The following is a 26,404-nucleotide window of genomic DNA, read 5'->3' on the forward strand; positions in this document are numbered from 1 at the left end:
AACCCCGCCTCTCGCCCAATTAAAGCTGGGATAGGCTCCAGCCCCCCTGTGACCCTGAGCAGGATAAGTGGCATAAATTAAATAAAGGGTTAAATGTGCTAAATAAATTCTCCAGCACATTAGTATAGTGCCGTTTTTTAAAGAAATTTTTATAGGAATTTTAAGCTGTGTTTTGCCCACATTTGGCCCAAATTTCAGCAGTTTAAAGCTCCCCTGAGGGAAGGAAATAAAATCGCTTTGTGTTGATTTTGGCGCCCCCTGTGGGCAAAGCCGTACCTCTTCTCTCTTTGCTGGTTTTGTCCTGTACATGCTTAATCTCACCCTGTTTTCTTTTAACAGTCATGCATCACTCACTTTAAATCTTTGCCCTGGAAATATAAACAAAGGCAGCGTAAGGTCTGACTCCTACCCCCCCAGCTAGCTGTTTCAGGCATTAAAAATAACTATATAGAAATAATCAATCTTGTCGCTGATGGTCTGGTTTGATTTTGTAGGTCATATCGAGTCATCAGAAATAATTTCAGGCTGTTTCATAACCAGTGAAAAACTCCTCACAGGAGCTTTAAGTACAGCAGTGCTTTGTATGTGTGGTGGTCCTACAGACAGAAGAGAGAGGTAATGAGTTAAACCCTTTAAGGCAGAAGAACAGAGAACTGTTTCTTTAAAACAAGATTCAGTTCTTCTTTCTACTTTTTCCCGCTGAAACTTGTTTTGCCGTAAAAGTTTGTATAAATTTGCAGAGATGATTAGACAGCGGTGATCTTTGAAAGCGCTTCTTCGATCGAGGTTTGAAATGTTTTGTTTTTTGAAAATATTAACGGGGCTCACAGAATATCTAAGTTTTTTGAATGAACTGCTGTAGGAAGGTTTTGCAGTTTTGATTTTCTCACAGTATTTTAATGAACTTCAGTTTTTCCTGGAGGACTTGAAAACATAGAAATATATTATATATATTATAATTTCCTTTGTTGTGGAGCAGATTACCTTTAGCTCGTGTTCAGCTTGCTCTCTCTTTAGCTCATCAGCACTTTGCAGTTTAAGTTTGAAAATATTAATCATTCCTTGTTCACACGTTTAAAGAGATGCACTGTTTATTGTTATGGTATGAGGTTGTCATGTTATTATGTGTGTTGAGTAAAAGCTAAAATGTTTTCACAACATGGATTCAGCAAGTGCCTTTGAAACGATTGTTGCTTAACCATTAGCGTACTGTGAAATGCTGCTCGATTTTGAAACGTGATTTGAAACGTAATTCATATTCATCAGATTATTTATCACGACTTTATAAGATTTCACGGCCTCTTCTTGCTCCTCCTGATTTCAAAGGATCTCTTCTACTGAGTGTTGTCGGCCCGCTGGAGTCAAATTTGCTTGTTGCTGTTTTTATTTTTTATTTTTAACTCGAAAAGCTTTTCTCAAGTAGAGATACTACTGTACTGTACCGACAAATTTATAGCTTTGAAATGCAAATATTAAAAAATATTACACTTTGTTCTTTGTGTGGTTCATTGATGAGACGTCTGCTGTGTGGCTCTGACGAATGTGATGTCATCTTACTGATTGACGTTTTCTACGGAAGCCCTAAGCGGACATGCATCCATACATTTTATTTACTCAGTTTTCCCGGGATGACGAGTAATTTCTGTTTGTTTTCGAGTTATTTATCTCGAGATAACAACGCTGCGTCAGATGATCATAACTCGTATCCCCTCACTAGCGTGGGCGATTGCAGCACATGTCCTGCTCTGTAATATCACAGTGAGCAGCCTGCTGTTCTGTTTTCTAGATCAGCAGAAAATTGTCATGAGAAAACCAGCTTTGTTATCTCAAGATAACGAGGTAAATAAGTCGAGAAAACAACCGAAAATTATTCGTTATCACGGGAAAACTGAGTAAATAAAATGTATGGATGCATGTCCACTTCAGGCTTCCGTAGTTTCCTTAATCTCATAAGAAACTTGGCAAAAACAGTCGCTTTAAGTGGATGTTCTTTGGACAGGAGAGATTATGTTGCTGCCCTCAAAGCCCGTTCAGCAGCTGCCGGCTGAACAAATCGACTGGTGCAATTGCAAACTTGAAAGTAAATGGGTTTAGAAATATTGAACTTGCCCTTTAAATTGGTTTTAACACACTAACTGGTTAATGTGAAGATTTACTATAACCCTACATCTACACTCAGTAATGCCAGCCAGTTATTTTTTTACTTGTCTAACTAGATTGAGGAGTAAAAGAGGTCTGCATATCACACGCAACATATTGGACCTGAAACTTCATCAACATAACATTTTAAACCATTAAAACGTTTGAAATGAATTCTAAGAAAATAAAACTGTCAGGCTGAGAAATGATGGTCCGTTGATCCTGAGAGCTTTTGTGACCTAAGGTAAAGCTATGTTCAACCTCACCTATCGTCTGGAGATGGGCCAAACCTGGTTGTAGGATTTGAGATCAAGGTCAAGAGATATATGAGTGACATGAGGGTCTTTGATGAAGGGTATTAAAAGGATAAGAAGAGGAGCACCAAAAGGTGAAAGGTTAAAAGGTCATCTTCCAGATGTTGGTCAACAGACTGTTTAAACCCTGTTGGTGCTGTGTTCGATGAGCAAAGAGTTCTGTACACCTTGTCTCCTTCAGCTAATTGAAGCTTTCTGTGTGTGTGTGTGTGTGTGTGTGTGTGTGTGTGTGTGTGTCCTGCATCTGTTCTCTCGGTCAAGAAATCTTTCCTATCAATAACAATACAACCTTGATTAAATAAAATATGCAAGTAAGACACCGGCCTGGTAAGCTTCACCAAAGATTTTCTCACTCTTAATTCCATTTCACAATTTTCCTGTGATAACGAGTAATGTCCGGTTGTTTTCTGGAGATCTCTGTTTTGTGCTTTTAACTCTGGTGATTTGAGTTTTGATCATCTGATGTTATAAATAAGTCGAGATCTCGAGGAGACTAGAAATTACCTGAGTGGGAATGTCGACTGTAAACAATACTGCAGTCACTTTAAAGTGACAAGATGACATTTGCAACTTATGAAATTCTTCCTTCCAAAACTGAATTAAAAAAGGAAAATCACTTACAGTAACATTTATGTCTTTAAAGCACTGATAGCCTGATGATGGCCACTCTCTCTTATTGTCTCATTCTTTTTGGGTTGTAAACAAAGTCCTGCAACTGACTCAAGCCGCTCCTCTTCAAGGCATTAACTTAACAAATCATGTTCTGCTATGAACGTGCGCACACATATTTTTTGGTCGGTCTTTGAAGGCGCTGTGGCAGCTGTAGACGTCGTTCCAGGTAACGCACTTGTGCGACAGAGTGCACGGACCGAAGCTTTGCGACTGGCATCTGATTCATGACGAACAAGCACTTCTTCTTCCTCGAACAGTAACTTCCTCGAACACACGCTGCAGACGTGCTGTACGGCTTCCCGTCTCCACCACTTTCCTCGATCCAAGCCGAGCGCCATTTGTTCTCAACTACTTTCTCGAGTAAGGCTGTGTCTTCGCCAGGTTTAATAATAATAATAATAATAATAATAAGAGCCAGTTGCTGGGCTACAACACCACACTTACACTTCTTGACAAGACCCCACTCTGCCCCTGATTGGTTAGCACGTTTATGGTTGGCCTCATCCCATTGGTAGGTGGAGCTACCCCTTTGCTTCTCTGAAGATGATTGGTTAAACCACGTCAAAAACAAAACCCAGGTGGACTTTTTTTTATTTAATAAAATAGTGAATAATATGTATAGATGCATGTCTGCTTAGGGCTTCCGTACCGATGTAACAACACTTCTTACAGGCTTCTCCCAAAATTAAGAAACTCAACAGGTTTAATGTCACAGGAACTTCCTTCTGCTGTTTGTTAATATGTTTTCAAACATGTGGAACTCAGATTTTTGCCTGTAATTAATCTATATGAACTTTAAAAACACCCATTTATATATAAACAACTATGCATTTCTTTAAATGTATATGATAAAACATTCAATGCACTGGTAAAGACAGAGGCAGTGAGCGTCGTAGTTAAGCAGCTGTATTTGCAATCAACAAAATGAACAGTACAAAGTGTTAAGAGTGTTAAGTTTACTAAGATACAGGTAATTAAATATTCTGAACCGCTCTCTCCTCATGCATGCTCTGTGCACGTACTTTCTAAAACCTATAAAAAACATTTAAAGAGAAAAACCTAAAGTAGGTGAATAAGACTAACATTTTAGAAGACCAAACACTCGTCTTCCTTCCCTTTGCTCTGAGGCAGCTGATTGGTCTCTGGCGTGTCGCTTTATTTCAAGAGGACGTTGATTTGGCACTTCGGCTGAAAACACAGAGAAGAGAAGAAAACATCTTAGTAAAAGAACTTCTCAACTATCTTTCCACTAATGTAATCGTGTCGGACTGTTACCTTATGCCAGCGCAGCGTGATGAGGGGCAGGGCCAGGTGACAGTGGGGGCAGGTGCTGATCTGGTTGGGGTCGACTCCGACAATTAGGGGACCATTGCTGGGTCTGACGGGCAGGGAGGTGGCCTTAAAGGTGCTGCTGAGTCCAGGAGACGCGCCCTGTGTGGAGGTATCGCTCTCATCCTCACTCTCTTCCTCTTTCTCCTCTGATTCAGCCTCTTCATCTGCCCGAGTGGTTGCCAGAATACACTCCATCTGGTTTGGGGAATACAGACCAAGGTTCAGTTCAGTTCACTCCGGGGTTTTACTATGGCAGCAGTACTTGGTCTGGTATGACCAGTAGCTTGTTGTGGCTAAGATAAGCTAACGTTAAAAAACGTAACGCTCTTGTTAGGACTTTTTTAACCGCTAATGAAACAGGTTAAAATGTTTAATTTTTAATGCCTGTAGCCGCTGCCACCGAGTCCCGTTAGACAAGGTGATAAACTGAACTTTCTGGCCTTTCTTTACATTTTCCACGGCAAGCATTCACAGAAGCCCTTTTTACGCTGCGGTTCCGCCTCAGCGCCGTAACGAAGCTCCGCCGTCATGCAGCCTTTGCCGTTATTCATTGGACCAAGCAACGCCGGCATAAAGCCGCCCCAGGGTGAGTTTTTTAACTCAGTGTTCCGGCGTTGAGGAAGCAAAACATGCGCCAAGTGTAAACAAACGGTGCGTGCTTCACACACACACACACACACACACACACAGCGCTGTTTCACCTCTTTTACTACCTCCAATGCCGGCTCAGAGGCGGAACGACTTCGCCCCACCATTCCGCCTCCGTGTGTTTTACACAGAAGACGAAACGTAACAGAGGCGTAATAATCCTGCCTTGAACTGGCAGTGTAAAAGGGGCTAGTGAGAGATTCAGCTGACTGTTAAAAAAACAGCTGCTTTTGAAGTTTTTTAGCATCAACACATTTGGAGTTTTTGTTAAAAAATAGAATATTTCAAAATAATTAAAAGGAATATTTTTTACAAGAGCACTCCTAGTTTATAAAAAGTTTTCTGTATGCATTGTGAATGCTGGAGCTCTCCTCTTACATCACAAATATTCAACCAGGTCACTTTGGCCATACCATCTTAGTCATTAAAAATATTCAAGTAACTGTCCTTTAATTTTTTTAAGTATTGTATATATGATTACACCATTTGTGATTATAATTAAAGCCCCCCTCCAGTGAACAGTGTTTAACCTTGTAAACATCTCCATGTGGTGTTCTTCATGTGCTACAAGACATATCAGGGACAACATCAGCAGTCATCTCCATGGCTGGGCCTGTCTGCTTTTAAACTGCAGTGTACCAAGGACAGGCTGAACAACACGTTTTCAGATTGGCAGGTTTGATACGTCACAAACCTAAGGAGCCAATCCGATTATGTGTAACCTATGGCAACCACTTCAGCGATTCGCGAGCCAGCTGTAACCATCATCGTCATTTTTGCAAACTCACTACTAAAGTTAACGTCACTGCTACTAATTACTACATTTCAAGCAAGCTAAGTTTCAACAAGCGTCCACTAAACGATGGCAGAGACGTGTTATGTTTTCGCGACGGAGGGGGCGGTTGGAAATGTACATAGTGGGCGGGGCCTATGCAGATTCATGAATTTTTAATGAGTGAGAAGGTAATTAAATGTATTTTGCAGTAAAAACATATCAGACACAATTTATTATTTCAAGCAGAGTATTTTATAAGTCTTAAAACATGACTGGAGCTGCTCTTTAAGACATCAGACAGTCATTTTAATTTTAGCCCTATATTTTTAGTACAAACAATACATAAATATGTCTGTCATTTATCTTCATGCTCTGCACATAACCTTCATTAAGCTTCAAGAATAGTTCCCATTAAAATGTTGTAAACTGCTTTAAAAGGTGTTTACCTCATGTTGCTCTATGTCCTCTGCTGGAAATGACGTCATACACGCTCTACAACTCGCTGTGGTTTTTTCTGTGAATAGAAAACAGGCATGATAATAGTTTAATTAAAAAGACAGTACTCTGGCTGTTAATAGGGTTTCATGCCGAAGCCTCAGAGGACTCTCCCCTTACTGTTGTCTGCTGGTAGTTTGGCAGTAGTGACAGGAGGACCTGAAGCACTGTCAGCAGCTGAGCAGGTCAGGCCGTGGCCCGGCTGGTCCCTCATGGTGACGTAGCGGCCACAGTCCGTGCAGAGCTCGGTGCGACTCCCACAGGCCAGACAGTGCTCGTCCAGCTCCTTGAATGGAAGCTCCAGCTCGCAGAACTCACAGCTCTGCAGACGCTCCACACACTGGTCAGACTGAAACGCAGAGCAGAGGCAGAAGAAAACTTTTACTACAAATGTGATATCAGACAGTCTGTGTTGATCTTTTCCACCTCGGCAGGAATTAAGATCCAGGATGAGACTGATTATTATTATTTACTTTTCCTTCAGTAAAGAAGCTGAATCAGTACTTTGATCAGAGTGTTTTATTTAAATAAATATCTGTACTTCTACTTGAGTGGAAAATGTGAGTACTTTTTCCACTTCTGATTACCTCATGATCCAACAGGTGACAACGTTCCATCTTCTGGTTACACTTGGAGCATTTCACCTGCAAACAGACAGAGGTGTTAATCTACAGAGAAGAAATACATCATCATGTGTGCGTGTGTTTTTGTGTGTGTGTACCTGGGTGTGCTGCTCCTCTCTGTGTTGGTTCAGTTGCTCTGTGGGGACTGTTTCATCACAGTCAGGACAGATACATAAGAAGCGTCTGCAGTGTGTTTCGTGCAGAGCGAAGTTTGCCTCTGCAACCTCTTTGTGGCTGAGAGAGAGAGAGAAAAGAGGCTCATAAGCTGACTTAAGTATGTATTTAAGTAAAGGTATTATTTATACTATTGCTCTATTGTAAGATAACTAGGAACGTTTTTTTTTAATCCTACTTTTTAATCATCAATATGACTGGAAATTTAAATGTATCAAAGGTAAGATAAGAGCCAGAATTCCCATCACTACTAATGATAATACCTAACAAGTAACATCTATCTTCCCGGTGACCTTAGAAAGTGAAAGTAAACTTTATGTTTTGCTTTAGTCTAAAATTAAACCTTATGATAGGCTGTCTTTAAAGTAATCGGTTCTGTCCTAGTCAGTGAACCCTAATATCTACTTCTTCACCTGCTGTATTAAAAGCTTCATTGAAACATTATATTTTCACATCACATGGCAGTCAGACATTCATTAATAGGACATTTCTGAATATCGTCTTAAGTTACCAAACGCAACAGGCAGAACTTTCAGCTGTTAGTTGGTTTAAATACATAATCAAATTACACTGATAAACATCCGTAACAGTGTACGAACTGTGACTGTGTCGATTCTTAAAGCGTCCATATCGCCTTTCCCCATCAGAACTGTATATTAACCTGTCAATGATCAATCAACCTTTAACCGGCTGGTTTTTTAAACGTAATTTGGTGTGTTCTCCTCAAACAAATCTCTCACATAAATAACTCTCACCATTGTCCGCACGTGCGTGTTGCCTCCTTGTTATCCATCGACACAATCTTTGATCAATGACGTTCTGACAGAACAAAGTTAAGCCGGAGCTTCTGACTTAACTTTTCGTCTCATTTGACCAGAACTGAAAGTGAAATTATCCCTCGCACTGTAGCAACACATGTTGTTGTTCGGCGTATCCTCCACAAGATGACGCCAAAGATCCGCTAATGCGATTTCCAAATGCGTTTCAGATTTTAGTTTATACTCCGGGAACAACACAAAACTGCTAACAGCTAATTATATAATTAAAGAGGTTGTATTAAACTGCTGGAATAATGTTTAATGCTAAATATATAGGTGTCAAGGGGCAGGAAATAATGTTTTGTTTGCTAGGTTATGTGAGCTTATGTTTTTATAGATAGTAGCGGAAAATTGGGCCATATTTCAAAGTAAAACTACATATGATAACTCGGTCATCAGACAACAGCAAAGCTAGCATTAGTGTTAGCTAGCTAGCTAGTTGCTAATGAATGATAAAGTATGTTTAAACTTTAAATATGGCCCAATGTTTCTCTGCACATTATAACAGCACCTTCCCACCCTGAGCGTGTAGTTACAGGAAATTGCTTCCATGTGAATATGGTCAATTTTGTTAAGCGTATCTGTGACTACAGATTAGACAAAAGGATGTTAGCCATTGAACTGTAATGAGCGTTTTTTTAAAATGTATTTATTAAAAACAAAAATGAAAGTTTGAACAGATCATTTGGCCTAGGCTTGCTGAAAAGTACTATTACTACACTGAAAATACCCCTCAAAAGTAAAAATCCTGCATTTAAAATCTAACTTTAATATCATAATCAAAACGAAGTTCAAGAACTTAAATTAAAAGTATTGATAGTGCACTTTAATGGTCAGTTTACGATTATATCCAATGTCTTTGAATTTATAGGCCTATCTGCTGCAATAACATTGCTACATTTACTACTGTATGCATAAGGTTGTGATAATTATTATTAACTTACTCTGTCAGAGGATGCAGTGGAGTAAAAAGTACAATATTTATGTCTTAGTTTAAGTGGAGTAGAAATATAAAGTACACAGTATGGTACTGAATTTTAACATCAACTGGTGTGGACTCATCAAGGCCTACTCTGTGTCATGCACATGTGCTAATTAAGCCCTTTCAAATTAATAAGTAATTTATTATATCAGCATTGCTTATAGGTTTTTCCTCTATTAATATATGTTATTTTTATAAAGCAATTCTTACATGAATACAGGTATGTTTACATAATATATTGCATACTCCTACTGCCTGTTACCACTGAGTGTTTACAGTTCTAAAGGATTCTACACAGATTTTAGACCCTTTTCCGCCTGTTTTATACACTTTTATTATGAGCATGTTAGCATGTACAGCCCCAAAGAGCTGCTAGATTAAATAAAAAGCCTTAGTCTCTCTAATATAGCCGGTTAATATTTGGGTGTCTGATTCTTTAATTTTAAACTCTTTGTTAGATAAGTTAAGATAGAACTTTATTAAACCTGAAAGAAATGATAGAGCCAGATAGCTCCAAAAATACAGAATACAATTAGAGAAATGCAAAATAAATATAAGTGAAAATATAAAGTTTTACAATAACAGAAGTAGACAGGAAGTAATGGTGGCAGTTAAATTGACAGCCACCATTACTTCCTGCCTACGTACACTGTTATTGTCTTGTTGTATTTAGGAGACATTTTAAGACAATACTAAAGCTATAAAATGCTTCTTACTATGAGGCCACTGTGTGTTTAAAATCATGTATTAGGTTTGTTTTAATTGCATTTCAAACAGCTTAGCTTGATTATAAGTTGCCTTCAACAGTGTGCAGACACTCCAGGAGTAAAAAGAGACCTATCTATCAGAAAGAAATACTGTTTCACTCTGATTGTTAGTGGTTTAACTGTATCTCTGGTTTGCACAGCTTGCTGATTCTGAATTATACATGTGTTGTTTTATACCTGTTGGTTTTGCAGCTTTCACGCAAAGGTGGACTTCTGGAGAGGCCAAAACGAGAGCTGGCTCACATCTCCAGAGGATCAACTCCTGCGGGGACACAGCTGTCGACACAAACACGCCGATAAAAACCAAACACATCTCTCTGTCACTCACACACAGACTAAAGCACATGACACAGTGATCCTTTGTATTTATTCACACATTAAACGGTGACCAACAGAGAGGAAGAGATAGCAGCCACGAGTGGATTAGCAGCTGTCGCGTCAGGCCTGTGTGTGTGTGTGTGTGTGTGTGTGTGTGTGATGTCCTCCACACATTAATGATGGAAACATGCACTTTCATTAGAACAAACTGTACAGCCATAACATCTGATATACTTCTGCACTGTACAAAGAGTTGTATTTTTTTGTACCATCAGATTTATACAAAAGTAATTCTTTACACTGCATACAAATGTCGTCTTCTCTGCCTGCCATAGTCTTTCTTATCTACAGAGTGTCGGCTTCTGTTATTTGGTGAATAAACTGTATTATGTGACCTCTTACCTAAATCCTGGGTTGTACACTTAGATTGTACATAAGAAGTGGACGTAGCCTCTTGGTTTCTTAAGTGCATTAAACTTGCATTCTTTCTAGTGGCCAGCAGGGGGCAACTACATTGTTTGTAAAGAGAAATCAGACGTCAACCCGAGGGAAAACGGACTTGTCACCTGATTTCATACCTCAGAAAACATTTTCATGATGAGTTTATGGTCTCGGTTGCTAGTTCCAAGTCTTCTTCAGTACATTATGATGTTTATTTAGTAAATTATGGTCCCATTTAGAACAAAATAGACGGCAAATAAGGGTCTGATTTTGGGCGTGGCTACTCCAGTGACCTATCAACCAGGATGGAGGCATCAATATAAATGTAACAGGGTCTTATGTACCTTTATTTCATGCTGTCTTGCTGTTATAATTACACAAAATCTGTCAGGTTATAGTTTACATTTGATCGGGAGGAGCCCCCACTTCTTCATTTCTTCTTCTGTGGTGCTTTCTAAGTAGTAGAGTTGGGTGTCTTACTTTAGCTACTTTGTTATCCTAATCCATCCCTTTATCAAATTCTGTAGTTTTTTTCCACACAATGCAATAGTTTCTGTCCCAACCTGTCGATATATGTTGATTTCAAATTGAAAAGTAGCTGTTTCAAAGAGCTGCTAGCTTAACGTTACTGCAAACTCTAATAACTTACAGTTTGTATATGTGTTTTATTTGTGTAGGAGCTGGAGCAGGCTGTAGAGTTAACATTGAGCTTCTGGTTCACTGCATGTTTATCAGAATAGGTTGACCGTGGTGTCACGATCACAACATCGTTGGAATGAATCCACTCTCTCGTCCAAATATGGTCACGTCCAGCAGCAGAACCAAGATGGCGACGAAAAAAATGCATAATTTGAGGCTTCCAAATGGTTGTCGTCAGCTGTGTCTCAATTCGGGGGACTGTATCCTTCGCGGAGTCATTCATAGCCTGTGTGGACGCTAAGGCTGAACTGAAATGAGACGGTCTGGTCTACAGAGGATTACCTGCTTTCATGTCGCCAAACGTGGCTCCTGTCACCTAGCAACAGGTAGCTAGCTGGCTAACTAGCTATCATAACTAACGTCGCGTAATTTAACCAATTACTTTTAAAGATAATTTGTATCAAAGCCCCTTTTGTTTTTTGTTTTTTTGAACATTTGTATCTCTGGCTGTTCAGTTGAGTTGACACCAAAAACTTTTAAATTTTAAAGTGTATTCCTCGGCCGTTCAAGACTCCGCCATCTGGCTTGAATTGGCCACAATGAATCTCGGGATACGTTAGGCCTTGTTCCCGGGAAAAGGACGACACATTTGTCAGCTGTATCTGAAGGAGCCTTCTAAATGGGACAGCCTTCGACGCGCTGCTGTGACGCAATCGGCCTTCAAACACGTCCTCGAAAGGATTCAGCCCCTGAATTGGGACACAGCTTACAAACTAATGTGTGATGTCACAGTGGCTACGTCCTCTTCTTATACAGTCATTCAGAGTTCATTAGGAAACATCCAGATATGAATTATCCACCAGCACATGCTCTCAAATCCGCTCATCAAAAGGGTGAAGTTGTTGCCGTTACAATTTTTCACGTTAATGCTCCGTTGTGATTCTGTCGGTTGAAGAGTTGAATATAGATAGAGACCCAGAAGATGCTTCGTTTGGCGCTTCACCTTGCTTCGAATCCTGAGAAAAACATCCCCCATGAGTCCTCCTTCTTTTTCTAAAAAAGTTGACAAATCTTTAAAAACCGTACAAACACTCACAGCAACAAGAGGACCAAATGCAGGCAAACGATACAACAGTCATGGCTTGTTGAACAGTGAACCATTACACTCTGCAGCCACTAGAGTGCAGCATTGCGACACGAATCAAACTCCCAATACCGAAGTGAAAGAACAACATTTTGACAGGCACGAGGATGCTACTGATCTCAGTTCATTTTGAATCGCTCCATCTCACGTCAGGGGCTGAAATCACTGCTGCGGCCAGTCTGTAACGTTTTTCTACTTGATGCTACAAAGAAGAGAAACAAGAGAGGAAAAAACATGTCGCTGAACTCAAACACCTAATGAATCATGTTTGTGATATATCTGCTAAAATAGAAAAATAGATGATCTGAAAATAATCTTAAACATAGAAAAATATATATAATAAGATGATATATATGTACATGATCATTTGTCATGTGTTCGAACAGACGATGGTCGAAGTCCCCAATTGAAAACTTGTGATGATGATGGAAAGATACATTTCCTTCTTGTATCCTTTATAGGCAAGAAAAGGCTCGATGCGCTCTGTATCATCCTGTTGGCTCTGATGAACGTGATGTAGGGCAGTATGTCGTGTGTTCGTTGGGGGCTGTGAAGAAGAGGTTTGTCCTTAGGTCAAACAGGCGGGCGGAGGAGGGGGGGGTCACCATACGGAGCACTTGTCCACAGGGTTCATCGGCGTTCCCCTCGGACAGTGAAACACACGGGCGAACTCGTCAAACTGGGAAACACTTCCAATCACTCTGCAGGGGGAGGAAAAGAGGAGATTAGGAAACATCGTAGCAGTCAAAGTCCCTTGTGCATGGTTGGAAGACAAGTGTGAGCAACATAATGTACGACTTTGTGAATGAGGGCAGCTCAAAGCTCAAACTGGACAAGGATATAGAGCCTGATCAGAGAGTGTCGAGACTAGATTTGTCAACATCAACTTGTTTCTACTTAACAGTACTTCTACCTAAACAGCATTATTACACGGCTGTGTTCAACACTTGATTCTGATTGGTTAATCATAGCATTCCGAGGTCTGTTATTTCTCAATAGCAGTCCGTTGCAATGAAGAACAGACCGTCGCTAGGGCTACGGCTCTAATCACACAATCTGGAGGACTAAGTGTAATCATATCAATCCGCAGAAAGAAGTCCGGTAAATTTGACGTCGGTCTGTTTACAGAGGAAAAAAGAAAAGAGACAAAACAGCGGCGAGCAACGACAGAGAGATCTACAAACCTGAAGACGGCACATGAAGTAAACATTAAACAGAACACAGTACGGGATACAGCGGCGTTTAAAGACGCTGAATGGAAAAGAAAATGTCAACAGGCTGTCATTTTAAGAACGCTACAGAGTTAACCGCAGCTCTCACTGTGAGATATTTTACTTAACACATTTTATGGCTGCCATATGCAATCACTGTTTTAGAGTCACAATGAGAGTGTCAGGGCCCCTCGACTTTGGGGCGATCTGCCTGAGGAGGCGTGCAGAATCAGTGACTTCTTTTAAATCAGTTCTTGAAACTCACTTTTACAGACTTTCTTTTGTGTGACGTCTGACTTTTTAAATTCATTTTCAAAATGCTTTTAATCAATTAATCTGTTCCTAAGTCCTCGTCTGATGTCCTATTCTGACCGTCCATTATTGCTTTGATTGATTTACTTAATTATTTATCTTTTATTCATCTCACAAAGTGATGTCTTCTTATAATCATTTTATCATCTCTTATTCTTTTATCTCTTTATTTGCATTACTTTATTGCTTTAACTGTATTTCCAGATCTGCCTGTTTTATCACTGTTAGTCCTTTTATTTGCATCTATGCTTGTTGACCTTTTGCGTTTGCATTTTGTTCTCGCCTTTTGTTTAATTTTCTAGGCCACTCTCTGTCTGGCCTGACTATTAAATGTTCATTCTGTTATTATAATTATTATATTAACCTCAGCCACAGCTAGCAAAATGTCAGCAGTCAGTGTTTCCCATCACACAATTTAAGGCTGTGTCACTTAAAATGGTAAGAGCATAACTTAAAGCACTTTCATATTAAAAATCAGGGTTTCTCTGAGCCTCTTACAGCGGACACAGGACGTCAGGAGAGGCTACGAGCCGAGCTGCTGCTAACGTTAGCTCAGGTCGGTATATTTTCACATCGCATTATTATTGTTGGTGTACTCGGTGTTGGCTTGAACAGAGGCGTCTGCATTTGTAAAGGGAAAGAAATAACGGTATCAGATTTTACTGTGTCACCTTGAGTTTGTTTCCACTCAAATCTTGTCGTACAAACACTTTCAAGCTCGATTACTTGTTTCAACAAGCATCATCTTTTTCCTTGTCTCACCAACCGAGCACAAATTCAACAACAAAAGAATCCAAGCTTAAAGTTTCAAACACTTGTGCAGGTGTATGCGTGTAACACATGTTGTGCAACTGCCTGCAGTTATGTCACAATTCAGTTGAAGTGTTTTAGATGTGCTGTTTGGATATCACGCAGGAAGTGAACAATGTGCACAAAGAAGGTTGTCTGGGGTTTATGAGTGTTTTTAAGCACGCAGTAGATTCTCTACCTGTAGTGCTCTGGTGCATGTTTGTCAGTCAGCAGCTGCAGGTAGATGGACTGAGATCTTCTCTTCATACACCAGTTCTGAAAGGACACAGAAAAACACAAGTGAAACAACCTTGATGCATTTTAGACAAAGCAGAATCACCCTGAGGAAAAGGGGACAGTCTTTCTACCAGGGGTGGCAAGCACATAAGTATTAGGGATGCATGATATTATCGGCACGCTATCTGTATCTGCAGATTATGGCTTGAAAATGACATATTGGCATCAGATATGTCATTTTTCGGCAATAAAACAAGGCTGTAATTATGCCTAAATGCTCGATGATTCCCTAAAAACAGCTTGGTGTAACGCTACGACATTAACTCACACTCGCGCACACTGCATGCAGCACGCCTCTTCCGTCAAGCGTGAAGAAGGGTGCAGGATGTCTGCGATATGGCAGCTTTTCAAAGCTTCTGAAACGGACAGCAGGTTGCTATTTTCAATGGTTGCTCGGCATCGCTCATGCGAGGAGGGGCCAAATCTCATCATCCAAGCGTGTCTAAGTTGTACGAATATTACAGTTTTATTTGAAAGAAAATGTTACATACTAATAAATATGGCTACAAAACAAACGTTTAAGTAGTTTTCTTATCTTGCCAATGAATGTGTACATTTTGAAAAGCACTGTATTATGTTATTTCTTTCTATCTGCCAGTGGGCCACTACAATAAGAGCAGTCATGATATCAATCCTGCTACAGTGGAGACTTGATGTTCTCTGCAATTAGGTGGGAAAAAAACATGCCTAATAAATTGGCAAAATGGATTGGAAAATATCGGATATCGGCAAATTCAATATAGTGCATCCCTAGTAAGTATATTTAGTATGTAGCCTAAGTGTAAGTACGGCACTAACATGAGGGACTTTACTTGAGTTTAGAGATTTTCTGTGTAATACTTTGACAACGTTTCAGAGAGAAATATTCCACCTTTACAGCCCTTCATTTATGTAATAGCTATATTTATTTTTCAGATAACATTTTGCTTGTTCCGACTAAGTGATCTGATTGGACAAGAGGCATTCCATGAGTGGCGATATAGAGAACAACATCACTGGGACTTTTCACTCTGTGTATCACTCCGCCTCAGTCAGCTGTTCTGAATACTGTTAATTAACATCACAGCAGGCTGTCAAGCTGGTACACATCACACGGCAGACTCTTATTTCACTGGTTGATGATAAATTAAAACCTACAGATAAATGTACAAAACAGCTGATCTGTGGTAACCTGTAGAGCAGGAGAATGTTTGGGTTGCTTGGCAACAACAGTCCAGTTTCAGTTAAGTTGTGGAACTAGTTGAGTTGGTGGAGCAGAAAGTAATTTGGTGTTGATTGTTACTCTTTACTACTATTTGCTGCTTGTATAACTGTTGTATAAAAGCAATATCACACTTGAGGTCTGAATATCATCACAGCCTCGTGCCTACGACCGAATCACAGCCGTGATGAGAATCGGTACATCACTCCCTCTCATGTGACATTGCTTAATTAAATCGAGATCTAACCAGTGGTCCCCAACCTGTAATGTGGATTAACTTGAATAAGAATCCCATTCACCGAGAGTGATTCCCTCTCTAAACTTTTCATTTGGTTTCAGCCCAAAGAAGATCAGAAACTCAACTTCAAGTTGTGAAGGGAGCTTCTTTGTTCTTCTATTTACATCCCAACAGCAATCAAATCAAATGCTCTGGGAAATAAAAGAAAAACAGATCTGTGGCTGCCACGGGCCTGCAATAACAAAATCCCACCATTTCATTCTAAATTAAAAGTAGTATGGCTTACCTGCCTGTCTACCTGCCAACCCTCGTGCGCACAAAGGTGCTTCAATCATGCGTTCCATTCACCCTGCGCATGCACATGTGTTTATCATGTATCCGTGCGTTGTTTTATGATGTCACGTCTCTGTTTTTCAAATGGGCTCAAAAGCTGCAGATTGCATTGAACAGTCAGTCTACATTTCTCTCGTTACATTAAGCCGTGAATTTTAAAGAAGCCATTGAGTTTGAGTGATAGTCGTAATAGTTACGAGGAGCAGGGGTGGTCTAGTGCTTAGAGCCACTGTTCTGTCATCAACACTGTTTTTTCTCTTCCTCTGATGGTAAACGCATCCATCAGCTAATGTCGGGACGATACAGAACTCCTACCTGCTCTCTGTGATCAGTCGCTCCAGCTGTGAGTGGAAGCTGAAATGATCTAACATGTTAAAGCCTCTCCGAAGTTGGCTTGATAGTAAGAATGAATGAGATATCAAAGCTGAGTCTCAGGCACAGAAAACCTAGTTAATGTTATGAGCTATTTAGCCCATTGACTGTGTGGCTGTGGCCGATCACAATTTGATTGACATCTGCATGGCTCCGCCCACAATGCAACATGTGACAATGAGCGTAGGCCAGCCCTAAGCAGTATGTTTGAGTCACCTGAGACAGAATAAGTGGAGAAAGCAGAGGCCTGTCATAGTTAGCAGTTAGCGTATGCAACGTTAGCTGAGATGCAACTTTTTGCTCTCAAATTTATGAACACAAGGCTAAATGATGCCTCTGTGTCTTTAGTGAGTGCTACATTATTACAGATCAGATCATCATCGTGGAGCTGACTGCTGTGGGAGGACCGTATGGAGGACGCCCACGAAAGGAAGAGGACCAAGTACGATTAACTAGTCACTAATTGTTGCACGCAGGGCTGGAAATATAAATCTCATGGAGGTAGGCTTCAGAGGTTTTGTGGGGTACTCACTCCACAAATCCTTTAAAGGAGAAATTCTCCCCTGTAAAAAGCCGCTGTCAGTCAAAGCTGGTGTTCTCTGTAATCGATAGAAGTAATAATATTTGAAATTGGAGCCGTAGCTGTGGAGAAAGTTGTACAAACAGCTCGTGGTTTCGCCCATTCTACATTCCTACACCCAGCGTGCATTGCACTCCTCTACATTTACATCTACATTTCAAACCTGGCGATTTTGAACGAGACTGCGAACTGGCCCTTTAAGCGAGCTGGGCAACAGAGGACTGGCAAGGAGCAGGGCCACGAAGAACATCACAGAAGCAGCTGAAAAAGCCTCAAGATGACTCTGGATCCGGAGAGAAGGCCTGTGGGGATGAGTGAGCGCTGCATGAACACAAGCTGTGGCCGGATCAACCACGGCTGGGTCGCCTGGGAGAGGACGTCTGAACACCCTATGAGCCCCAGGATACATGACTGAAGATGTGTTCATGTGCATCGGAAGATGTATTCTAAGAATCAGAGCTAAGTTTTCCCCAGTGACGCTCGACACCTGCGGTCAACACTCAGGATCCACGGCCATCAGTAATAACCACAACTGTCACTGTTTTGACTGCAGACGATGCTAACACAGGGTGTAAACAGCCGATTAGCTGCCGTGTGGCTTGTCCTATGTTTGGATTGCATAGTTAATTATGTAATAAATATCAGAGAACAACCTGACTTAATTCAAACCTACTCAGAAACTTAAATGACAAAATTTCAAACTTGGATCGAAGCTAATTTAAAATACTATTTAGATGCTTAATATTATGTACACAAGACCCTTTATTACACAGCTACAAAGTTATAGTGGATTTCTGGTTTCCAGTTGCTTTGATGAAATGAAAGGAAGTGTGAAACTACTGGAAGGTTTCTGTACCTGTGCAAAAGCAATGAAGAGCAGCTGTTCATGTGTGTATCTGAGGCCGGGCAGGGGCCTCTCCGGACCGTGTTCCCGCACCCACTTCTGATACGCCTGGACGGGGAGGGAGAGAGGTGTGCGGAGGCAGTGAATAATGAAACACAGGGGATACAAACAAACTTATGAACCCTCACCTCGCGTCAAAAGCGTCGCGTTAAATTAAAATCTGAAACCAAGCGGCACATTTACTGTCTCCCCTTTCAGAAATTCCTGAAATGTGTTGAATTACTTGTAATTTTCATTCTTTCAGTGTGACTGATTGACATGCCCTGCAGGCATGGTGACACTAGTGCTGCATTTTGATATCATCATTTATTTAAAGGCATTCACTCATTCCCTTTGTACTTTTGTTTCTGCATGCACAAAACACTCCTTCCTTCAATATAGACCACTGACACGCTCAGTATGGAATTGAATTATGCAGCATAGAAGATACTCTGCTGTCCATACACACGCACACTGTTACAAGTAGAGAAAGGGAATAGAAGTAAAGCAGTTTATCTTTTATCTTGATTCTGCTGCACGTCTGCTCTTTACTTACATGCAAATAGAGCTGAGTGGTTTATGAAGAATAAAGAGAGAATAAAGAGAAAGACCAGGAAATGGACAGAGGCACTTTACACTCACTTAAGATTTGTGGAGCCACAGTATTTGAACGATGATGGTATCGAAGAACACTTACATAGTACGACAGCTTGAGCCCTCCCATGTCTGCTATGTTCTCCCCCAACGTAAGACGACCATTCACCTGGACACACACAGAGGAAAGGACTCAGAGGACAGATGTTGGCTAATTTCAATGTTTTTACCACACGAGTGAGAGTGCATTGTTCTTGTTATTCGGTGTAAGATAGAGGAAGACTTAATTTAATTAATGCATCATCTAACTTCACAAAAACTACCTTTAATGGTGCCACATACTCTGTGCTTATATGTACGTACATAAATAATCAATCTAGGATTTATACAACACCAATCAGTTTGAAGTTGCTTCCAGCTAACTTGTCTTATGAATTAATAATAAAAAATGAATCATGAGATTCACCTGACCACAAACTCTCCAAGAAATCCATTAAAATTGTATGAGAGACATTTAGTAATGCACTTCTTTAAACCGAGGGCATGTTGGGGAGAAACAGATAAACAATAAATGTAAGCCTTTTAGTTCCTACAAGTGGTCAAGAATGGTCCAAACACATTGGAACCTACATTTCCCATAATACATCTCAAAACATTGCTTGACATTGAAACATTGAAACATTGAAGTTTGTGCCCCGCAGGACTTAAAGCAAATGGGGTATTTCTATTGGATTTTGGATGACTGCAGAAAATAAGAAAAAATCTGATACTTGCACATTATTTAAAGCAAAATTATCTTTACAAATGAACACAGCTTGTATGGTTTTTGTAGCGTAAATGCAAATGCAAGAAGTAAAAAGCTAACGCTAGGCTGAACCTACAACAGGTCGGTAACTTTAATATTGACTTAGCGTTCAACTTGTCCCTGCTCTCATGATGAGGTTATAATGACCTCTGCAGTCTGATTCAGGTACTTTTTAGCAACAGCTATTTTATAGTCAATAACGCTAGAAAGGACACAAGTTTGGTATTTGCTGATGTATTAAATGTTATGGAAAATACTTTAAAGTCGAGCTGAAACGAAAAATGTCATTTTAATCCTTTTAGATCACATCCCCGGTAATATTGTGCATCTATTTGACAATATAGGCCAAAAAAAATACAGAAAATCCATTTCTTCGTATTCTTATATCAAAATCCGATCATTTTTTCTTCCTGTTAAACTAAATTTCACGCGTGCTTACGTAAGTTAGCACCAAAAAATTTCAGCCAATCAATCTGCAACATTTAGCCGCAGAGCACCAAGAACGCTCGGTCAGTTAGCTAGCTACTGCGCTGTGGAGAACATCTGGCTATGCCCACTTCTCAACGATCAAATCAAATCCCTCTAATGATATGTCCCGCCTGCACGTCCTGTTTCACTCGGAAAGACGTCACGATACGGAAGCTAGATACTCTCGAAATGCTGTTTCAGCTTGACCTTAAAAATCCCTTCAGCTTGTGTTAACCACAGACCTTATTTCTGGTATGTTCCACACACAAAAAACGGCTTCGAAACTTTCTTTTTCTGGAAACATTAAAATGTTGAGAGCTTATCCTGTGCTCACAGGCGTACACTTAAAGTAATTTTGTCTTAAGTGAAACACATTGTTGAATTTTTAAGTCACTCCAACATGACTATTCATTCAACTATTTACTGTCCAGTTTGCAGGCTCAACAAGCTAGGAAGTGAGTTAGCATTGTTTTGGTAACACACCTCAGTGCAATTAGCTGCTGTAAACACCAGTCAGTTACCACAACAAGCCTTCCATAGAGTTCTGTTAAAGGAAATACTTCAATGTGTGGAATTTTCATGAGAACTTTTACATGTAATCACACATATTTGTTTGTTAGCTTAGGTCCAGAATGGCACAAAGCCATTGAACTAAATGATTTATATTTATCATGTAGATTTATGTTCAAGTCAGGACTTGTGCAGTGTGTGTGTGCGTGTTTCCACCCACCCTCTGGTTATAAACAGTGAAGTTATCGTAGAGCTTGACGATACATTCAGCCTTCGTCTGGAACTTTCTGTAGGACTCTTCTGTCCACCACTGTTTGAGATTGCCATGGCGGTCGTACTGGCCCCCTAGGGACATGAACCATTGCATCACTAAGATGAAGGGCAAAAGGGCAGGGGGGATGGCAGTGTTAGCATGGAGACAACACAATCTGCAACTTTCCTTTATAGTCCAAAGAGCTGCCCAACCAGTCACCCTCTACGTTTTGTAGCTTCAGTGGTCAAACCATTGACCATTGATATTCACACGGTGGCCAATTTACTCTGAGATAGAGAAAAAATGGAGGAAAAATGGACGATATTTCAAGTTAAAACAACATATTTGATGATCCATTACCTACCATCAGACATAGGCTAATGTTTAGCAGCTTCACAGCTAGCTAGGATGTGGTTGAATGCAAACATTACAATTTGATAGTGTTATACTACACAATAAGAAAGACATAACATTAAATTCCTAGCTTACATGAATGTTAGCTAGGAAGTCGTTGAATGCTAAAATTACAGTTTGATAGTGTTATAAATTATTAGCTTACAGTAATGTTAGCTAGGAAATTGTTGAATGCTAACATTACCTTTTGATAGTGTTATAAAGTGCTAGCTTACACGAATGTTAGCTAGGAAGTGGTTGAATGCTAAAATTACTGTTCGATAGTGTTATATATTATTAGCTTACAGTAATGTTAGCTAGGAATTTGTTGAATGCTAACATTACCTTTTGATAGTGTTATAAAGTCCTAGCTTACACGAATGTTAGCTAGGAAGTTTTTGAATGCTAGCATCACTGTTCGATAGTGTTATACATTCCTAGCTTACAGTAATGTTGGCTAAGAAATGGTTGAACGCTAACATTACCTTTTGATAGTATTATAAAGTCCTATGCTACACTAATGTTAGCCAGGAATTTGTTGAATGCTAGCATTGCCATGGGATAGTGTTATACATTCCTAGCTTACAGTAATTTTGGCTAGGAAATGGTTAAATGCTAAAATTACCTTTTGATAGTGTTATAAATTATTAGCTTACAGTAATGTTAGCTAGGAATTTGTTGAATGCTAGCATTACCATATGAAAGTGTTATACATTCCAAGCTTACAGTAATGTTAGCTAGGATGTGGTTGAATGATAACATTACCGTTCAATAGTGTTGTAAATTCCTAGCTTACACGAATGTTAGCTAGGAAGTCGTTGAATGCTAAAATTACAGTTTGATAGTGTTATAAATTATTAGCTTACAGTAATGTTAGCAAGGAATTTGTTGAATGCTAGCATTACCATGTCATAGTGTTATTGTTCCTAGCTTACAGTAATGTTAGCTAGGAAATGGTTGAATGCCAACATTACCTTTTGATAGTATTATAAAATCCTAGGCTACACGAATGTTAGCTAGGAAGTCGTTGAATGCTAAAATTACTGTTCGATAGTGTTATAAATTATTAGCTTATAGTAATGTTAGCTAGGATGTGGTTGAATGCTAACATTACCAGTTGATAGTGTTATACTACACAATAAAAAGGGGTAAGATAACATTTTTATTGTCAGATATTAGGTGGTTAAACTCTTAAACATACGTTGTTGTCTCATGGTAGCTAATAGGTTATCAAATATGTTGTTTTACTTTTAAATATGTACCTCTGGATTTTTCCAAACTTTTCAAACACTAATAAGCAGTGAAAGGATAGAAATTGTCAGATTCCAAGCGTTAATACAACTTACACAGTTGAACACTGCAGTATGAAATTGAGCCTCCCACCCTGACGTCAGAGGAAGTGCACAAACCGCACAGTTCTTCCAGCAGTGGGTAGATTGCGGGCAGAAATTTTGAACACTCATTATATTACTTTGATGTATCATAAAGGGCAACACTTTAGACTGGAAATGAAAGTTGGAGATTGTGGCTCAAAATAGTCTTTTCTGCACAGTTGCAGCATTATACAAGTGTCATAAATTAGAAAAAATATTAGATTAGAAAACCTTTCGCTCTTTCTGGGAAATTGAATAGTCAGTGGTATTGCAGGAGTAAATGCAAGCGGTGAAAATGTGTGAGTGTGTGAACATTGTCTCCCTGGATTATGGGTTTTCATTCTTACCCCAGTCGTCATATCCATGTGTTAGCTCATGGCCAATGATGGCTCCTATTCCTCCATAGTTCAGAGACCTGGCAGAAGTACGGACAGAAATTGGAACATTACACAAAACTAATACTTTCGTGTTAGCTACAGGTGCTTGAAAAGTCGTACTTGAAGCAAGACTATGAATATTTGAAAAAAAAGACATACAGAGTGACATGAAAGGTTGAATTCATAAGCAATAAGCACAGTAAGAGGCTATATGCCCATGAGTCTGTTATCTGCAGAATGTCTTCAGGGACTCATGTTACATGGATGATAAAGGAAATCTGCTTGGAAGTTTATCTGTAGAAGACACCATCTGGCTACATATTGTGGTTATTTATTGCATGTTTGAAGAGTTGTTCCTACTTTGTCAAATGTGCGCACAGGATTTACATAATGGTGATGGCATAGGTTGTTTTTAAATATGTAGGCTTAACACGAATGTAAAAAAGACATATTGAGGTTTGGCTTTTTGTTTGTTTTTATAATGGCTTTGTTTCCAGGTAATATGTGTTGGCCTATTCCCTCTTTTTACACCATTTCCAGCTCTAATGAACTCACACGATACCTTGGTGTGGTGTCATATAACCAAAGGATAACAACGTTAGCTAATGTGAGCTAATGTTAGCTTTAGATTTTGCTGTATACTCTACCTTTGCATCTGTTTCAACTTGGATACTGGTGATTAAAAGTCATATTCAGACTATTGCTTTCTTGCCAAAATAGAGATGAGAAGTTAGATGCCACTCTTGCATCTGATCAATAAATAAGATGGCGAAAAAAGCTAATTATGTTAGCTTTGGACATAGCCTGGCTAGCTGTTTACCTCCACTTCCAATCCATCCATCCATTATCTATACCGCTTATCCTGTTCAGGGTCGTGGGGGGCTGGAGCCTATCTCTGCTGTTATTGGGCGAAAGGCGGGGTTACACCCTGGACTGGTCGCCAGTCAAACACAGGCAACCTTTCGCACTATGGGCAATTTAGAGTCACCAATTAACCTTACAAGCATATCTTTGGACTGTGGGAGGAATCCAGAGACACTGGAGGGAACCCTAGCATGCATGAGGAGAACATGCAAACTCCGCACAGTGAGGCCAACTTTGCCCAAACCGGGGTTTGAACCAGTGACCAAGCTGTGAGGCAACAGCGCTAACCACTGCACCACCGTGCAGCCCCCACTTCCAATCATTAAGCTAAACTAAGCATGTTGTTCACAGCTTCATAATTGTGTGGCTCCACTTATCATGAAATTACAGGTATTGAAAGTTTTTAATGGAATATCTAATTAAAAATGCTACCTTGTGTTGCATTACTTGCTCCCCCATATACCCAAAGCAAAGTCTGTATGCATATCCACTCCCTGCAGAACAAAGCAGTATGCCTGTAGATTGATTTTAAGTTTCTTAGAGTCATTAAAGTCCGCTCTGTGGCTTTCTTTTCTCTTGTTTCGTCCCATTTTCCTCATTGCTAATTCAGCTCAGCAAAACTAGATGAAACACAAGTTGCACTTGGGATCTAATTTTGGAGCCTTGTGGTTCGAATTGTTATTGAGCGAAAAGAAGCTCAATGGCACTCCTCTCTGAGCGGAGGAAAAACTAGTACGGTGATCATAAATGACAATTTCCAAAGTTTTTATTATAAAATACAGCAACATGAAAACATCCCAGCCCTTTCTATGCACCCACTGGCCGACAACCCTCATGTGCCCCCTCCTCCATAAAAGCAGCATGTCGTTCCACCTCTCCTTGACCCTGGTCGAGCTGGAGCGCTGTCTTTGCGACACATGCAGATATGGAGAGCGATGAGAGGGCAGACTCGGGGCTATTCACATGGCTACGTCTGAAAATGACTTTCTGACAGCTAGTCGATGCGCTGCCTCACACAGGGCACCGACTCCCCCGCTAAACTAACAGGCTGATTGAAGCTTCATTATACTCAACGTGATAGTGGAGGTGTGTATGTGTGTGTAAGTGTGTGTGTGGAAATGAGAGCGCTAGAGTTTATGGGAGGTTAGGGCTACTGCAGTAATAACTTTAAGGGGACAGGTGTACACACACACACGCACGGACACACACAGCCTTAACTACATCATTAATTAGTATTGATTAGCATGCATGGAAGCAGGTAGTGGAAATAGTAGAGATCACGTCTAATGAAGACGTAGCAGTGTGAGCTAATGTTGGGTACACAAACTGCTAATAGAGGTGTGTGTGTGTGTGTGTGTGTGTTTTTGTGTGTGTTTCTCAGAGGAGTCGCTCTAAACGCAGGAGGTGCAGCTATTTGGACTCTGCTGTGTGTATTGGCTTAGAATCATACTTAATACTGGCAGCAGTAGGTCTGCTCCTCAGTGAATAGCTTTGATTATTAAAGAGCATTTCTGGCGGAAAAATAGTTGTTTACATGCACATTACTCGGAGCAGCATGGCATCGGTTTCCTACTGACCACTATTCAAACAACACTGAAACTTTTTTGGTTTATTTTCTACCCTCCAGACAGCAATTATGTTTCTGAATTCATGCTGTTCAGTTCTGTTGACGCATGGATGCAACATGTAATTCATCCCAATTATTTTCTTACATTCACACATTTGAGTGTATCCAAGATAGTAATGTACTGCTAATGTCCCTATATTTTATTGTTATATATATTTTGGGGAATAAATAAACCTTGCCTTTTTAGCTACCAATGTTTTCTTTAAGGATGGTGTTATTTGCACAATCAAATTAAATCAAAAGTGCACAATGAACAGCTTTCTCATTCAGTTGCATTAACCCACATTTAAAAGTTATAAAGTTGTAATCTCGAAGATCTCAGTTTCGTTCTCTTTGGCGCCACCTGTGGCGATTAACGGTAATTGCAGGAGCACACTTCCCAGATATCCAGACAGTGCTGCATGTGTGACGTCCACGGTCGGCTCCGGTTGTAACTCTTGATTTTCCTGGCTGACAGTCGCTTTCCTTTTCAGACTGTTTGCTTCATCTGAGCGTCGAGTTTGTTTCTTTTTCTTTGGATTTTCACTTCTTGTTGAAGTTGTATCTGTAGTCATCCATCTTTTCTTTGTTTGTTCAGCCATAGTAGATTACTGTTTACTCACAACACTTGCAGAGAGCGGAAAAGCAGCCGCTTAGCTCCGCC

The 26,404-nt window shown here is 40.0% G+C and overlaps 2 protein-coding genes across 2 annotated transcripts in view; both read right to left on the minus strand.

Annotated features, from left to right (window-relative positions):
• Nucleotides 1-3,705: 3,705 nt before the first annotated feature.
• Nucleotides 3,706-8,041, minus strand: xaf1 (XIAP associated factor 1). Its single transcript, XM_069676676.1, has 7 exons — nt 7,928-8,041; nt 7,097-7,232; nt 6,963-7,019; nt 6,496-6,724; nt 6,327-6,394; nt 4,401-4,652; nt 3,706-4,313 (listed from the first exon to the last, which is right to left on the minus strand). The coding sequence occupies exons 1-7, from the start codon at nt 7,963-7,965 to the stop codon at nt 4,281-4,283; spliced, it is 813 nt and encodes a 270-aa protein (XP_069532777.1). The 5' UTR covers nt 7,966-8,041; the 3' UTR covers nt 3,706-4,280.
• Nucleotides 8,042-12,568: 4,527 nt separating this feature from the next.
• The window catches only part of LOC138604635 (endothelin-converting enzyme-like 1), a 56,336-nt gene continuing 42,500 nt past the window's right edge, over nt 12,569-26,404 (minus strand). The window contains exons 13-18 of the mRNA XM_069676592.1: nt 23,241-23,308; nt 21,095-21,219; nt 19,195-19,260; nt 18,471-18,566; nt 14,793-14,869; nt 12,569-12,982 (exon numbers count right to left, since the gene is read on the minus strand). Of these exons, the coding sequence (XP_069532693.1) occupies nt 12,883-12,982; nt 14,793-14,869; nt 18,471-18,566; nt 19,195-19,260; nt 21,095-21,219; nt 23,241-23,308 (532 nt within the window). The 3' untranslated portion in view covers nt 12,569-12,882. The remainder of the gene's footprint in view (nt 12,983-14,792; nt 14,870-18,470; nt 18,567-19,194; nt 19,261-21,094; nt 21,220-23,240; nt 23,309-26,404) is intronic.

This window comes from Semicossyphus pulcher, unplaced genomic scaffold, assembly GCF_022749685.1.
Source record: "Semicossyphus pulcher isolate SPU_LCO1_2020_fin unplaced genomic scaffold, fSemPul1.0.p SCAF_26, whole genome shotgun sequence".
NCBI classification, from domain to species: Eukaryota; Metazoa; Chordata; class Actinopteri; order Labriformes; family Labridae; genus Semicossyphus; species Semicossyphus pulcher.

Excerpts from the sequence above, each read along its gene's own strand:
- xaf1 (XM_069676676.1), bottom strand. The coding sequence starts at position 7,965 with ATGGATAACAAGGAGGCAACACGCACGTGCGGACAATG. Across the intron at positions 6,725-6,962 it reads GTCACCTGTTGGATCATGAG|TCTGACCAGTGTGTGGAGCG; the intron begins GTAATCAGAAGT and ends TCTGCGTTTCAG. Across the intron at positions 4,653-6,326 it reads AGGACATAGAGCAACATGAG|ATGGAGTGTATTCTGGCAAC; the intron begins GTAAACACCTTT and ends TCCCCAAACCAG.